The sequence below is a fragment of the Schistocerca piceifrons genome, chromosome 3 (assembly GCF_021461385.2).
Source record: "Schistocerca piceifrons isolate TAMUIC-IGC-003096 chromosome 3, iqSchPice1.1, whole genome shotgun sequence".
NCBI classification, from domain to species: Eukaryota; Metazoa; Arthropoda; class Insecta; order Orthoptera; family Acrididae; genus Schistocerca; species Schistocerca piceifrons.
The window spans coordinates 288,594,991-288,612,953 of record NC_060140.1 but is presented as its reverse complement, the minus strand read 5'-3'; the positions used below and the strand labels follow the sequence as shown (position 1 = coordinate 288,612,953).

Sequence of the window (17,963 nt, the reverse complement as noted above, 5' to 3'; positions counted from 1 at the left end):
AGTCGTCCAAGGGCAACGAGACCATTTGGGATTCGTGCCAAGCATTTGCTTGAGTCCCTTGGTGTGGAGCGTGTGGCACCCCAACTCCAGGGTTTTACCCGCCTGCCTCCCTGGTTGCTCCAGAGGCCCAGCGTCCTTTTAGACTTGTCAGAGTACCGGAGGAGCTGCACTCCTGCGTTTGTTTTTACCTCCTTATTTTACGATATTTTAAACCAGCATCCTGACCATGTACCAGTATTTACGGATGGCTCTAAACAGGGGGACTCTGTAGGTTGTGCTGTGGTTTTCCCTGATCGAGTCATCAACTTACGGCTTCCTGCAGCGTTTACCATCTTTGATGCCGAATTGTTTGCGATCTTGCGGGCATTGGAGCAGATGAGATGTGTTCCCAGTCTTAAGTTTCTCATCTGTTCTGACTCTCTGAGTGCCCTTCAGACCATGCAACACTTGTACCCAGCGGATACGGTCGTCCAGAACATCCATGATGCCCTACTCCACCTGCAACGGTAGGGGAAGGAGGTTTCTTTCTGCTGGGTGCCGGGGCACGTGGGTATTAGGGGAAACGAACTGGCGGATGTGGCTGCCAAAGATGCATGTTCCCTCCCTCACGTTGTTGAATGTGCCGTCCCCCTCCATGCTGTTACCTCCCTTTTGCGTTCTCGTGTTATGCGTCAATGGGAAGAGGAGTGGCTGGCAGTCGGTGAAAATAAGCTGCGTCTGGTCAAGGCCACCACGCGGCCATGGCGTACATCCTACCAGTCATGCAGGCGGGATGAGGTTCTCCTCACCCGCCTCCGCATCGGGCACAGTCCCTTAACGCACGGTTTTTTACTCCGGCGGGAGGACCCCCCAATCTGTAGTGTTTGTGGCGACCTGATAACTGTGCGCCACATTTTACTTGACTGTCCTTTATTCTCTGACCAGAGGGCGGTGGTTTCCTTGCCACCGGATTTGCCCTCTATTTTGCAAGACGACGCAACGACTTGTTTCCCTTCAATTTCTGTTCTCTTTTCCTTGTGTTTCCTTTCCTTTTTAGTGCGTTTCTTCTCCTCTTGTTTTGCCTCTGTATGTGAGGATTTGTAACTGCGTCAGGTCTGTGTCTTTTAGCCGTTCTCCTTGTTCGCTGTCCGTCTTCGTCTCTTCTCCGCATGTGTTCCTGTTTCTATGCGTTTGGGCGCTGATGACCACGCTGTTTAGCGCCCGAAAACCTCAACCCACACACACACACACAGAAGAGAGCTACGCTGAATACTTTAGTACACAGAGCCAGGACTATTTCCGACAAGGACCACCTCGGTCCCGAGATCAACCATTTGACGACTGTTTTCGAGAGGAATGGTTATTCTGCCGGTGAAATTAAATCAGTATTGTCCAAGAAAGTAAGACACGATGCCGGCCACATACAAGAAGAGCACCAACACTTAGCGCGGCTTCCTTTTTGCGGTGCTACAACGAGCAAGATAGCCAGAGTCCTGAAGAGGCAAGGAATAAAACCAGTTTTCCGACCACCTAGGAAAATTAAGGAAATGTTGAGACCAGTCAAAGATAGTCTCGGCTTAAGAGTGCCGGGAATTTATACTATTCCTTGCGAATGCGGCAAGAATTACGTGGGCCAGTCTGTAAGAACCGTTGCCAACCGCTGCATCGAGCACCAACGTCACCTGAAATACAGGTATTTGGAAAAATCAGCGGTGGCTGAACATAGCCTGCTTAACAAACATAAGATTTTATTTGAAGAAACCAGAGTAATAGCCCACACATCGAATTACTGGGACTCTGTGATCCGGGAAGCAGTCGAAATTAGGCTCAGCGATAATAACTTTAATAGAGATAACGGCTATGCACTTAGCAACACTTGGAAGAGTGCACTGGATAAAGAAAAATCGCTGAGAAAAACTTCTCGCACTTTACCTCCTGATTTAAGGGATGGCGCTGCAAGCAACGCGGGATAGCAACTACATCTATGGAAGTAGAGGGCACCACTTCGCTACGCGCCATATCGCTGACGTATTCCAGCCAATAAGAAGCCGTCCTTTGCATATAAAAGTGGGAACCTCGCTAGTTCACGACAGTCAGTTTTAGCCCTGACGACGACCATGGAGGTAGTGGTCGAAAGCTCGGAGATTTATCCTGATTTGACGCGGCATGTACACCGAGAAATTTTTACTCAAACAATTTTTATGTTTAGTCGTAAACTTTTAGCTGATTTTTTGGGCAAATAAACCCAGTTTGAAAAAATTCATTACTTGACCTTTTGTAGGTTTTTTTTAAATTAATAAATGTTTCAAGTTCTCATTCTTCACCTTGTTCACCCAGATGTCGTTACGCTAAACCTTATAGTACAGTTTTAGGTAAAGGTCACGCATAGGGTTTCTCATTCAGAAATCGTGTCTGAATATTGTCTGTTCGTGAGAAGATCGTGTTATCCCTATTATAGGAAGAAGAAACGTGTCCTGCATGTGTCGCAACTCGTCAGCGGCGGTAATACGATCTATAGAAACAGAGCTTTATCACGTTGCGATAGTGATGCTTGTGTTGATCGGAATCCCATGACCATCATGCGAGTAATATATCGACAGGTTTAGCAGAGTCATACTCAGTGCCCTGCAGGATGTCAACGGCCCATGTGCCTACACCGGGTTCGATTCTCGATGGGGTCAGGAATTTTCACCTGCCTCGAGATGATTGGGTGTTTGTGTTGTCCTCATCATTTCATCATCATTCACGAAAGTAGCGAGACTGGACCGACCAAAGGTTGGGAATTTGTACGGACGCTGATAACAGCACAGTTGAGCGCCTCACAAACCAAACATCATCATCATCATGTGCCTACAGCCCGAAAGAACTGACACATTATTCGCTCGGTCGTGCAGGTTCAACAACGACGTCACGTACCTTGAGTCAGTAAGTGGGCTTGTTTGCAGCAAGACAGATATCCGCACGGCACTGCAACGACGTCAGGAGCAAGTGACGACTGTTGTTGCGGTTTCTATTGTCTTTTAAGACGGGTCACGTTTTTGCGTACTGCATCACAATGAAGGCTCAGAGAAGACGAACATTACCAGATTGCGTTCGTCATCGTAATACGAGGCCCCACACCCTGCATACTGATGGTGGGCGACATTGAGTACACAACACAGTCGCCTCTGGATCGTGTAGCCGCTAATTTAGAAATCAGCCTTTACCTTTTTGATGTGTTAAAGCTGGTGGCTGTTCTCTCTCTCCAAAGTCGACGTGAAGTTATCGTTCAACGAGATAACGCAAGACCGAATGTTGCCGGCCGTCCTGAAGTACCTCGATACAGACGCCATTCTTGTGTTGCCATAGCCATTACCGTACATTCCAAAGATCTCTCATCCATTGAAAACATCTTGCTCTGGGTTGTCGAGAAGCGGCTGCGCCACCAAGCGTCACTTCTCTGGCACAGAAATGAAACGCTGTGGAATGTACCCGCTTCTATCATCCACACTTATTTCTGGTGGAAGCCTAGCGGGGCTAGAGTGACAGGCTGAGAGAGGTGGCAGCTCCGTATAATAAATTTCGCAGCCCAAATAATCTACAAATTTACACGTGTACTAGCTACGCTCCGCGGTGTTACCTGCAGTTAAAAAGCTATTTATAAAGAAATATCTAAGCCGAAACTCACTGTCATGCATACGCGCCATCAAAAAAGCTAACTCTTGAGGTACTGAGGCGGGAACCACTTGTGGCCCAGCAAACGGCGACAATGTTAAAAAAAAAAAAAAAAAAATTTGAGACGATGAGAGAAGTTGACAGAATACATGTAGCTTACAACTTACTCGTATACCTAGGGATTCTTCCTTAGGTATACGCTAAACTCAATGCGTTCATTTGACAGTTAACTTTCATGGATGACTTTTTAGGCACGTTACCCATCCCACGGCGACAGTAGTCACGTTGGCCATCCCTCAGGAACAGTGATATTTTTCGGAATAAAAGGTAGCCTACATGTTAATTCAGGGTATAGGTTATCTGCATTCCAAAGTTCATCCAAATCCGTAGAGCCACTTTAGCTTGATGGACTAACAAACATGGAAATTTTGAAATTAAGCCTATGAGAATTGATATTTGGTTCCTTGGACAATAATAAAGGAATACTTGTCTCAGCTTGGAAATTTAATCCCTACGGGGGTGAAATAATGGTGAAAGTCTTTTAAAAACAAATCATTGTTAAAGAGCTACTAAAGTATTTTTAAAGCTACATCTATGAAAACTGGTGTTTGACTTCTCGGTTACAAGTAAAAAAATACCCATTTCACTATTTTTGGAAACTTTTCATCTAAGTGGGTGACGTAGTGGGTCAAATATAATATGAAAATTCATTGTGGATGCACTTGTAGAGCTAAACCTTTGAAAATTGGTATTTGGCTTTTCCGTTAGAAATGAAAAAAAATACGTGTTTCACTGGTTTTGGAAATTCAACCCTAAGGGGGTGAAATGGAGTCAGATTGGTTCACTGACTTTTCATTGCCCAGCCCAAACCGCTGAGCATAGAAACTTGTAATTTGGTTAGGATGTTGATTTTACACTACAGGCATCGTTTAAGAAGGGATTGTTCGAAATTCCACTCCTAAGAAGGTGAATTAGGAGATTAAAGGTTTTTTGAAAATCAGAAGTAAAAAAAGTGTGTTTCAGCAGTTTTGGAAATTCAGCTTCTAAGTTGTAAAACAATGGGTGAATTTTTTTTGAAAATAAATCATTATCAAAGAACTACTAAAGCATTTTTAAAGCACGTCTATGAAAACTGGAATAAGTCTTCTCGGTTAGAAAAAGAATAATAAGTGTTTCACCGTTTTTTTTTAATTAAGCCCCTAAGGATTTGAAATATAGGATGCAAAGTTTAAGAATATATTCCGTTATATTAAAAGCATTTTAATTGAAAATTGGTATTTCGCTTCTCGGTTAGATGTAAAGAAATATGTCTTAAAGAAGGGGATGAAAACTTCCACGGAAATGTCACCACAAGAACGCAAAAGGCATCACAAACCAAAATCTTGGACTCTGGCTACCAGAATCGTTTTCTGGTCAGAAGTACATTCGGAATAGATCGTGCATCTATGGCCTTAGTCAGCGTGAAAAGTTTAGAAGGTGTTTCAGTTTGTAAACAACACAAAAAATCGATTAAGGTAAACCTAAAACGTCTTTGCTGACTATGCAATCCACGCGAGCGAAGCAAGGGCGACTAAGCTAGTTTTATAACACACTAACGTGCCAAGGAAACTGGTACAAGAATGCGTAAACAAGGAGAACACGGCGCTGCGTTGAAAACGCCTATATGAGATAAGTTTCTCGCGCAGTTAGACCGTTTACTGCCGCTAAAATGGCAAGATATCAAGATTTAAGTGAGTTTGAACGTTGTGTTATAGTCAGCGCACAAGCGATGGGACACAGCATCACCGAGGTAGCGGTGAAGTGGAGATTTTGGCGTACGACCATTCCACGCGTGTACCGTGAATATCAGGATCCGGTAAAACATCAAATCTTCGACATCGCTGCGGCCGGAGGAAGATCCTGCAAGAACGGAACTAACGACGACTGAAGAGAATCGTTCAACGTGACAGAAGTGCAGCCCTTCCTCAGATTGTTGCACATTACATTGCTGGATCATCAACAAGTGTCAGCGTGCGACCCATTCAACGAAACATCATCGATATGGCCTTTCGCAGCCGAAGGCCCACACGTGTACCCTTGGTGACTGCACGACACAAAGCTTTAGGCCTCGCCTGAGCCCGTCAACACCGACATTGCACCGTTGATGATTGAAAACATGTTGCCTGCTCTGACAAATTTCGTTTCAAATTGTTTCGATCGGATGGACATGCACGGGTATGGAGACAACCTCATGAATCTATGGACCCCGTATATCAGCAGGACTGTTCAAGCTGGTGGGGGCTCTGTAATGGTGTGAGGAGTGTGCAGTTGCACTGATACGGGACCCTTGATACGTCTAGACGCGACTCTGTCAGATGACACGTACGTAACCATCCTGTCTGACCACCTGCGCCCATTCATGTTCAATGAGTATTCCGAAGGACTTGGACAATTCCAGCAGGACAATGCGACACCTCACACGTCCAGCATTGCTACAGAGTGGCTCCAGGAGCACTCTTCGGAGTTAAGTCACTTCCGCTGCCCACCAAACTCCCCAGATGAACATTATTGAGTATATCTGGGAGGCCCTGCAACGTGCTGTTCACTTACGGATTTATGGAAAGGCCTGCAGGATTCATGGTGTCAATTCCCTCCAGCACTACTTCAGACATTAGTCGAGTCCATGCCACGTTGTGTTGCGGCACTTCTGCGTGCTCGCTGGGGATCCGCACGATATTAGGCAGGTGAACCAGTTTCTTTGGCTCTTCAGTTTATATGTACGAGCAACAATGGCTCAAAAATAGTTCAAATGGCTCTGAGCATTATGTGACTTAACTTCTGAGGTCATCAGTCGCCTAGAATTTAGAACTAATTAAACCTAACTAACCTAAGGACACCACACGCATCCATGCCCGAGGCAGGATTCGAACCTGCGACCGTAGCGGTCGCTCGGTTCCAAACTGTAGCGCCTAGAACCGCATGGCCACTCAGGCCGGCAGCAACAATGTCATCTGTCTTCACGTGAGTGCTTGTAGCAGAGGATACGCTCGCATATTAAAATTAAATCCATCCTCACTATAAGCCTACCAAGTCGTAATGTAAAGACGCGACATCTCTCTGTCGTACACCATTTAAATGATACCGTCATTGTGAGTCTTCAAGCGTCTCAGAAGCTATAAGATGCGCCTAACGCTCAGCGGCTAAAATGCAGTGGGCTTGTATATAAGTATGGATTAAACACTTTGAGGGTTGTGTAAGCGTTGTATTCACTACGTTGGATTGTATTATGTAGGACATTGTCAACAACAAAAACATTTTCCAAAATACGATACGAGGCAGTTGAAAAGTAAATAGCTTCAGCTGAGAATAATTGTTGTTCCACATTTCGAGTTACATTCTTCAAATCAATTCACGTCTTGCACTGCACGCTTTTGAAAGCGGCCTATGTGTCAACTCAGGTTGAGCTGATTCCATTCCAATTTTTTTTTCAAATTAGTCCAGCAGTTTCAGCGTGGAGGAGTAACATACTCACACACAAACTTTCGCATTTGCAGTGTACTAGCTGAGTAACCGTTATTGCCCGGGTATGTATACATTTCAGTTTTCTGTTAGTCTATTTCCTGCTTCTCCCTTTCTCTGTCCATATCCACCTCTCCCCTCTATCTGTCCGTCTCCTCTATTCCCGACTATCTGTCTATCTACTCTTCCCCTTCTCTCTGTCCATCTGCTCCTTCCCTCTCTGTCCATCTTCTCCTCCTCCCTCACGTTGTCCATCTCCTCCTTCCTCCTCTTTGTCTGTTCATCTCCTCCTCTCCCTTTCTCTGTCCATCATCTCCTCTCAGCTCTCTCTGTCCATCTCGGAAAGTTTTTGACCGACTGATTTGAAATTTTGACACAACGTCGCATTGGAATGCGATCGTGCTTTTGTTAACTTTTTGTAATACGTTTGCGAAATTTGTTGCGAACAGGTTCAGCAATAAACAAGTAATAAAACATCTTGCCCGACGCAGCAATTTCTGATGCATCTCAATAATTATGACGAATTATCTCCTGAACTATGTGTCGAACAGTGATTTGCCGGCACATTTAGTGATACCTGCGGACACTGTATACAAAATATGTTGCGAATAGAGTTAGTAATAAAGAAGTAATACATTAAAACGTCATGCGTGATGCGGCGGTTTTACGGCATATACAGCGAAAATATAGTAAATGATAAGGGAAGCGTGGGTGGTTAAAAATCGTAGAGGGTGACCAAACGATGAATACAGCAAGCAGATTCAGAAAAATGTGAGTTGCAGTAGTTATTCAGAGGTCAAGAGGCTCGCACGGGATAGTGTAACATGGAAAGCTGCATAAAAGCGGTTTTCGGACTGAAGACCACCACAACAACAACAACCTTCTTCCTTTCATCATTTTGTGGAAGGTGTCAGCGAGAAAATTTTCGTAAAGCTTTGAAATTACAAATTATATAAAGTTTGTTGCTTATCACTAAGTGCTCTCATTCTCAAATAGAGGATGCATAAATCTGGGTATTTTCCCGCGGTAGCATCTCGTTGTTCATGCCGTCTTATCTGCTGAATTATTTGTGTTATTATCTTCTGGGCTACGAATCTTCGCGGGCGTACGGAGAACAACCCACCAAAGTTTCATCGTAATCGGATGAATGTTTTAGGAACGCATAGAGGACAAACATACAAAGAAACATTCATTTTTATTTCTGAAGATATAGGCGCTTAACAGTATACGGAAGATAAGTAAAATTTCATTATTTGTTATCCTCCCTTGATTTTGAATTTTAATGCCCAGCAGTGTATCTGACTTTCTGTCTTTTGTTTTAAACGGGACACTGCAGCAGCTTAACAAGAAATGAGAAATGGCTGCTCCGTACGGGACAGAGCGCCAATGGCTGTGCAACGAGTGGTAGGGGGAGCGTGGAGTACTCACTCACCTCTGCCGGAGGAGGGGGTCCAGGCCGACGGTGGGCTCGTCCAGGATGAGCAGCTCTGGGTTGTGCACCAGCGCCGCCGCGAACGACACTCGCCGTTGCTGCCCGCCGCTGCAACAGTGACACCAAACGAGACAATGTAGTGAACAACAAATCCCATGATGGAGTATACGGGCAGGAATGGCGGTGTTAGAATCCGCAGACACATGAAACTTCACTTTTAAAAGAGCTCCGATTCAGGAATCGTATGCATTGTGTTCTGTTGGAGTTAAGAGATAAAAGCCATGTTCATATGTTACTGAATAACTTATTGGTTTTAGTCACTGGTGTGCAGGACTTAAGGCTCGAAGAAACTTGGACCTTACCTAGAAAATACTGCTACAGTATAGCATAGACGGTAACTGAAAGACTTAGGCATCTGAAAGGAACAGAAACGACACTTTTGTTCAAAAACTGATGTCACCACGATTCATGGTGGCCCTCTGGACGTTGCAAAAAGCGGGGCACGGTCCTTACTGGGGTGTCGGGATCACCACAGACACCAGTGTATGCTCTGCAATGTGCTCCCATGTTTGCCCAAAGGTTGGTAACGAGTTCTTGTGGCAGGGCGTTCCATTCCTCCACCAGCGGGATTGACTACTGCTGGCTGGATGGTCGCTGGTGCGTGTGGACGTGGTGCAGTACGTCTCCCCAGCGCTTCCAACACGTACTCGATGGGATTTATGCCGGGGTAGCAGGCAGGTCAGTACATCCGCCGAATATCTTCTCGTTGCAAGGGCTTCTCCACCTGCGCTGTTCAATTCGGTCGCGCATTTTCAGCCAAAAAACACCGGACAAGTACGAGTAGAATTCGCGCTCTGGGGATACCGTACGGACTTAATTTTACATGTAGATAATTCGTCTATAGCAGGGTTGCACAGCGGTCCACCACCGTCTGATGGCGGCCAGTCCCTCACCGTTCGCTTTTGTTACTTTTTTTTGCTCCCAATTCCAAATAACAAACTGTCTCGCAATATGTTACTTTGGAACGTGCCCGCTTCCCCAACTTAGTTTACATTATGTTTCAGTAAAAATGCATTGTTTTAATCATATTTAAAATGAAAGCAATATTTGTGAAATAAATGAGCATTTGAATCAAAATTAAAGTCAGCAATAAAAAGAACACTGAAATGAACAGTAAGTAATAAAAGGGACACTCAAGTGGACAATAAATTTGCACTAATGAAGGTTACTGGATTAAGGCGCATGGGTAGCAAGCATCCTTACACAGGGTGCTACAGCTGCCCCTGCCTCAGGGTTTTATGCAACCCTCTATGCCTTCAGATAGCACGTGCAAGACTTTCATATTCTCTCGCTCGCTACGTGCAAGCTATTAGCCCTACAGAAAAATGAAAAGGGCCTTTTTCCGGAAAAATTAATTTAATCAAATTTTGTAGTGGGATGCGTTTTCGTGGGAGAATTGACAACATTCTGTCTGTGCTTTACGTTCTTAGTGTGACGTTTACTTCAGCATGTAATGGGGCAGCCCTGCAAGCGCACTCTTCGCTGGCAGCCATGAAGGCGAAAGTTTCAACTGTTGTCACGATAGCCGGCCAATGTGAATAGATATTAATCGAGTGATTAAACTGGTTTATCCAACCCCTGAATATGTAAGTGACGAGTCCATCTAACTAGTAGATTTTCTGACTGGTATCGGAGGTTTATAAGTGTACCAAAAGAATAACATGTAGAGAGCGATGAACTTATTGCCTCTGCAAAATTTTAAGCATTTACTTACATATTAACTAACCACCTATCAAAGAGGTTATTTCTAATACCTTATGCCTCAATATTAAGCTTCCATATAAAAATATTCAATGTATACACTTGCCATCGAGAATCGTGATCGTTTGGCAAGAACAATGCAGTACGTCAAAACTCGTTCGGGGAAGGTCCTAAGGGAGCGTACAGTCTACTATCCCCACCAAGACATGATCTAAAGAGCGCAGTTTGTCAAGATGAACCAAAAGACGGTTTGTAAGATGAGACTTGTACATGGACGTTTACCCGTCTCGCGTGTATAAAATCAGCGTCACTACAGCTACGTTTTGTGACTGTCAATGAGTCTGCTGGAGATTATAATCTGTTGTTTTCTTGCAGCAAGTATGAAGTTGCGAGGAAAACAAACATGCAGCAGTTGAGTTCATTACGTGTCGAGCTCCCGCAGACCATTATTTCACCGAGCGAAGTGAAGCAGTGGTTAGCACACTGGACTCGTATTCGGGAGGATGACGGTTCAATCCCCAGTCTGGCCATCCTGATTTAGGTTTTCCGTGATTTCCCTAAATCGCTCCAGGCAAATTCCGGCATGGTTCCTGTAAAGGACACGCCCGACTTCCTTCCCCGTCCTTCCCTAATCTGAGGAGACCGATGACCTCGTTGTCGAGCTGGGCTAGCACTTGGATGGGTGACCTTCCGGTCTGCCAAGCGGTTTTGGCAAGCGGGGTGCACTCAGCTGAGAAGGTACTTGATTGAGAAGTAGTAACTCCGGCCTCGTAAACTGACATAGGGCCGGGAGAGCGGTGTACTGAGCACCTGCCCCTCCATATCCGCATCCAGTGACATGGCGGCCGGTCGGTACCGTTGAGCCTTCCAAGGCCTGTTCAGACGGCGTCTAGTTTAGTTTAGAGGAGAAAGCGTAATATGGCCTATAGTTTATTTAATATGTTATTTCTGTGTTTCACCAGTGCGATGTGTTATTGGCATGTAGGATAGCGACAAATTGGAGACTAATATCCCTAACTTCGAATTGCTGCAGAATCCTTGAATATGTTCTTAGTTCGAATATAATAAACTTTCTTGAGACTGAGCAGCTTATGTCCATCAATCAGCATGGTTTTAGAAAGCATGGCTCGTGCGAAACTCCGCTCACTTTTTTCTCACATGATGTACTGAGAACTATTGATGAAGGGCAACAGACAGATTCCATATTTATAGATTTCCGAAAAGCATTTGGCAAGGTGCCCCATCGAGGCTGTTAAGGAACGTACGAGCATATATAAGTCCACAGATATGAGAGGCTCGAAGGCTTCTTAAGTAATAGAACCCAGTGTATTGTCCTCAACGGCGAGTGTTCATCAGAGACGAGGGTTTCGTCAGGAGTGCTCCAGAGAAGTGTGAGAGGACCGATCTTGTCCTCTATACACATCAATAATTGCGAGGATAGGGTGGGTAGCAATCTGCGGTTGTTTGCTGATGATGCCGCGGTGTATGATAAGGTGTCGAAGTTGAGTGACCGTAGGAAGATACAAGACGACTTAGACAAAATTTCCAGTTGGTGTGATGAACTGTAGCTAGCCCTAAATGTGGAAAAATGTAAGTTAATGCGGATGATTAGGAAGATCAAACCTGTAATATTCGGATACAGTATTACTAGCGTCCTGTTTAACAGTGCCAAGCCATTTAATATCTGTGCGTAACGTTGCAAAGCGATATGTGAAACGATCATGTGAGACCTGTGTTAGGGAAGCGAATGGTCGATTTCGGTTTGTTGGAAGAATTTTAGGAAAGAGTGGTTCACCTGAAAAGGACACCGCATATAGGACGCTGGTGTGACCTGTTCTTGAATACTGCTCGAGTGTTTGGGATATGTAGCAGGTCGGTTTGAAGGAAGACATTGAAGCAATTCGGAGGAGTGCTGCTAGAGCTGTTACCGGTAGTTGCGAACAACACGTAAATGTTACGGAAACGCTTCTGGAACTCAAATGGGAATCCCTGCAAGGAATGTGGCGTTCTTTCTTGGAAACGCTATTGAGAAAATTTAGAGAACCTCCCTTTGAAGGTAACTGCAGAACGATTCTACTGCCGCCAACATACACTGCGCGTAAGGACGATGAAATAAGGACGAGAAATTAGGGCTCATACGGAGGCATATAGGCAGTCGATTTTCCTCGCTCTGTTTTCTATTGGGACGAGAAAGGAAATGGCAAGTAGTGGTACAGAGAACATCGCGTAGACGTAGATGTAGACAAGCTGCCGCTGTAAACGGGGACTTTACGGATTTATTAAATGAATAACAAAGGCTACTACATGAATTGTTTGGTCGTTCTCGAGTTCCAAAGTGCGACTGAACGAATTATAAACCTAATTAGTCAAAAGCACTGTTCCTGAATTTCTGAGCGCCTAGTTCGTTTTTGTGATTTGGCTATGCATTTATCGCAGTTACCCTTGAATACTACTCACAAATGTTCAATAATTATTATACAGCCACGATTATGTGGTAAAAAATATTGACACTCACAGTACTTTTGATTTAAATATAACTTTTTAACACCGAATCAAAGTAAGGGCTGTTTAACATTGAATCAAAGTAAAGACTGTGCGAGAGCTTAAAGAAAAGCGGAACAGTACCTCGCGTCATTTAACGCGTAATTCTCGGTAGAATCTCGGAAATATTTCAAAGTACACTTAGAGTATGTAGTATAATTAAAGTTCTTTAATGGCAAACCAAATAAAACCAGAAGTTCAAATCACTCTCAAAATTACTCGAGAAATGTTTCAGAGTTCTGCGCTATTCACCTTACGTGAACTATTTTTTCACAAGCTAGCTCTCTCTTTGTAATGTTGTAGAGTATTCGCTGCCGACACTCACGAAAAAAATACAAGTCCCCCAGTTAGCACTTGTAAATCTTCAGGACACTAACGTGACGCCAGCTTCACTGCCTTAGCACTTCACTGCTCCGGCTCTGTCAAACGACTTCCCCAGGAAGGTCCGCACAAGACGGCTGTCGGCTTTTTGAGCACTGGAATACTTGCTAGCCAAACCAACCCGTTCCGTTTTCCGGTACATATTTATAAAGTGTTAATTTTATACACTGAAGAACCAAATAAACTGGTGCAACTGCCTAATAACGTTTAGGGCCCTTGCGAGCACGTAGAAGTGCCGCAAGACGACGTGGCATAGACTCTACTAACGTCTGAAATAGCGCTGGAGGGAACTGACACCACGAATCCTGCAAGGCTGTCCATAAATCCGTAAGAGTACGACGGGGTGGAGTATTCTTCTGAACAGCAGGTTGCAAGGCATCCCAGATATGCTCAGTAACGTTCATGTCTGGGGAGCTTGGTGGCCAGCGGAAGTGTTTAAACTCAGAAGAGCGTTCCTGGGGCCACACTCTAGCAATTCTCGACGTGGGGTATTTCATTGTCCTGCTGGAATTGCCCAAGTCCATCAGAATGCACAATGGACATCAATGGATGCAGGTGATAAGAGAGGATGCTTACGTACGTGTCACCTGTCAGAGTCGTATCTATACGTATCGCAGGTCCCATATCAGTCCAACTGCACACACCCCATTCGTTCGAATTGTCCAGAATGTTCTTAACCAATCGCGAACAATTGTGGCCCAGTATCACATCGCATTGTCACGGGAACATGAAGTACAAGAATGGCTGCAAATTGTCTCCAAGTAGCCAAACATAAACATTTGCAGCCAATGATCTGTTCAGTTTGACCAGAAGACCCAGTCTATTCCATGTAAATACATTCCACGCCATTATGGAGCCACCGCCATCTTTCAAAGTGCCTTGCGCGACTGCTACGGTCACAGGTTCGAATCCTGCCTCGGGCATGGATGTGTGTGATGTTCTTACGTTAGGTAGGTTTAAGTAGTTCTAAGTTCTAGGGGACTGATGACCTCAGATCTTAAGTCCCACAGTGTTCAGAGCCATATGAACCATTTGAACAGTGCCTTGTTGACTACTGGTGTCCATGGCTTTGTGCGGTCTGCGCCATATCAAACCTTACCATCAGCTCTTACTAGCAGCAATCGAGACTCACCTCACCAGGCCACTGTTTTCCAGTCTCTAGGGTGGAACCGATAAGGTCACGAGCCTAAGAGAGGCGCTGCAGGCGATTTCATGTTCTTAGCAAAGACACTAGCGTCGGTCGTCTGCTGCCATAGCCCATTAACGGCAGATTTCGACGTACTGTCTTAACGGATATTTCGTCGTACGTTCGACATTGACATCTGCCGATATTTCACGCAATGATGCTTGTCTGTTAGCACCGATAACTCTACGAAAGCGCCGCTGTTCTCAGTCTTTAAGTGAAGGCCGTTGGCCACTGCTTTTCCTGAAGTGTGGTATTTTCGGCACACTCTTGAAACTGTGGATCTCGGAATACTGAATTTCCGAAATGGAATGTCCCATGCGTCTAGCTCCAACTACCATTCCGCGTTCAAATTCTGTTAATTCCGGTTGTGCGGCCAGAAATACATCGGAAACCTTCTCACATGAATCAACTGACCACAAAAGACAGCCCCCGCAATGCACTGCCATCTTATAAATTGCGCACGCGATACGATAGCCATCTGTATGTGTGCATATTGCTATCCAATGACGTTTGCCACTTCATTGTATTAATGTAAAAACAATGTGACGTATTCAAATGGCTCTGAGCACTATGGGACTCAACTGCTGTGGTCATAAGTCCCCTAGAACTTAGAACTACTTAAACCTAACTAACCTAAGGACATCACACACATCCATGCCCGAGGCAGGATTCGAACCTGCGACCGTAGCGGTCGTGCGGTTCCAGACTGTTGCGCCTTTAACCGCTCGGCCACTCCGGCCGGCTGTGACGTATTCGTCATCACAGAGTGTCCGCAATCGTTACTTGTACAGAACTGTCCTCATTGTCTCCATATTGCTTTTTTTTATTTCCACGTAATCGTTTTCGGCTCAGCTGCCCATCTTCAGATGTATTACAAAAAAAAATTTTAAATTGCAGTTGTTTTAGAATAAAACTATTGTAAGATTTATGTCTATAAAGCTTCAAAATTATTAAGAAATTAGTTACAGTACAACAGTTGAGTAACATTGTATTGTATTGTATGTTAACTGGGGGTCTAGAAACGACGGAGAAGCCGGCCGCGGTGGCCGAGCGGTTCTAGGCGCTTCAGTCCGGAACCGCGCGACTGCTACGGTCGCAGGTTCGAATCCTGCCTCGGGCATGGATGTGTGTGATGTCCTTAGGTTAGTTAGGTTTAAGTAGTTCTAAGTTCTAGGGGATTGATGACCTCAGATGTTAAGTCTCATAGTGCTCAGAGCCATTTGAATCATTTTTTGGACGGCGGAGAAGCTCCGTCCCCGCGGTAGTGGTCCACAACCCCACGACGACTACCGCAGTCCACTTTACCCCTCCGCAGCCCCACACCGAACCACTCTTTCAGGGTTCGGCCCCCGATGTACCCCCTCCCCCCAGCCCAGGGAACGTCTCATACCAGACGAGTGTAACCCCTATGTTTGCGTGGTAGAGTAATGGTGGTGTACGCGTATGTGGAGAACTTGTTTGAGCAGCAAACGCCGACATGGTGTAACTGAGGCGGAATAAGGGGAACCAGCCCGCATTCGCCGAGGCAGATGGAAAACCACCTAAAAACCTTCCACATATTGGCCGGCTCACCGGACCTCGACACAAGTCCGCCGGGCGGATTCGTGCCGGGGACCAGGCGCTCCTTCCCAATCGGGGAAGCCGTGCGTTAGACCGCACTGCCAACCGGCCGGGTGCGTAACATACTATTTGTTACATGTACAGAGTAGCCTGGCGAATGTGGAACTGGAAGTTCACTGTAATAGCTTGCCGTAGACTAGTCTGCTGTGGCTTCATATGTTTTTGTAAGAAATATGATTGGTGCAATACTTACTTTTTGAGCTTTTAACTGATATTAATCCCTGATTTATGTTTGAAATGTTATGCCTAGGAACATTTTTATGTGTAAATTATTTCCATCAGAGCGCTACTGGCTCTACGATCGACAAATGGGGGAGATATGATTTATTTTTTATTTTTTTTTACAGGAACACACCGCCATTTGACTGATTTATTGTTTATTTAAGTATAACCCAGATTTCAGCCTTTTATGCCATTTTTCAGTATTTGATTTTATGTCTTTAACATATATTACAAGACACCTAATATGTTCTCAAGCTCAGAGTTGTCCATAAACTCAGAAAAATATGGGCTCAAATACCTGAAAAAGGCATAAAAGGTCGAAACCTGCGTTGTACTTAAGTAAACGACAAACAGTCAAATGCCGGTGTGTTCCTTCAAATATGTCATATAACTGTTACTCAGCAGCAACAAAAACTATTTTTCGAGTATTTTACAGTTCTTTTAAAGTTTTTAATAATAATCTCCTCGTCCATGTTTAATAAGTTACATTTAGGAACACCTTTTATACATTCTACCTGTTCTTGCAAGGCACTTTTGAGCGCTATGAAGTGCCGTAGGTGTTGAACCAATTAGGTTTCTTAAAAACTTATGAATCCGCAGAAGGCTAGTGTGTGGCCAGTTATGATAACGAACTTTCTGATCCATATTTGGTAGGTTACTCTGTAACGATAACAAATGGTACGTTACTGTACTGTCGTACTATAACTAATTTCTTAAGGATTTCGAAGCTTTCTAAACATAAATCTTAAACCATTTGTAATTTGAACCAATTGTAATTTCAATTTTTTGTACTAGAACTGAAGATAGGCAACTGGCCAGAAACATATCATGTGGAAACAAAGGTAAGCGATCTGGAGACTTAACTTCGACACTTTTGTAGAAACAGTATGACCGTATCGTGATTATTTGAGGATGTCCCAATGACACAGTGCAGTGGCGAAACACACATTTTATTAAACACGCTATCGAATATATACTAAAATGTTATTCTATTTTTGTTCCTTCAGGCATAGCAATCCCGCATACATGATTACTTTTAAATTTAAATAATTAAATGCGACACGTAAACAAGGAATAGGAGAGAAAATAGGTCAGAAACGCCTAAATCTTTGCAAACACTCTACGTTCCTGGGTCCCCAGCAGTAACGTTCATTTGTTTTTATTTATTTATTATTACAGTGCGGAAACTGAGTTCCCGGTCGGAGATTATCCATGTAGGTGGAATTCCATGCGGCACTTTGGTTTACCAGGATCGCATATGAGCCCAAAAAGCGAGAACCTCTCTAGATGTAGATCTCTGCCTCTTGAATCTTATGGGTAATCATTGACTTCGCCAAAAAAGCTCTACGGAAAACAATTAGCGCTTTAGGACCTTGTTAGTAAGATAAACGAAAATATTTGCAATTGCCGAAAATATGATTCGCTTCTTATTTTGCGTAGCCAGTGTTCTTAGTTGCTTTACAGTTATTAAGGGTATTCAAAATCCGTATTTGCAAACTACCAAAAAATTCCTATTTGCCTTACCATACGCTACCACTATGACGTTTAAATCAATAGAACAAAACAAAAGGAGTGTGGAAAAGTAACTGGGCAATTTTTAGAAGCCTCAAAGATGGATTTTAAACACCCTGAATTCTATTCGCTGTTACATAGAAATAACGTCATACATGAGAACCTTCTAGTTCTTGG

At 44.2% G+C, this 17,963-nt stretch overlaps 1 protein-coding gene across 2 annotated transcripts in view; it reads right to left on the bottom strand.

Moving 5' to 3' along the window:
- The window catches only part of LOC124789582 (ABC transporter G family member 23-like), a 515,640-nt gene that overhangs the window by 101,616 nt on the left and 396,061 nt on the right, over positions 1-17,963 (bottom strand). For both annotated transcript variants that reach the window (XM_047256987.1, XM_047256988.1), the window contains exon 7: positions 8,564-8,671. In XM_047256987.1, the coding sequence (XP_047112943.1) occupies positions 8,564-8,671 (108 nt within the window). The remainder of the gene's footprint in view (positions 1-8,563; positions 8,672-17,963) is intronic.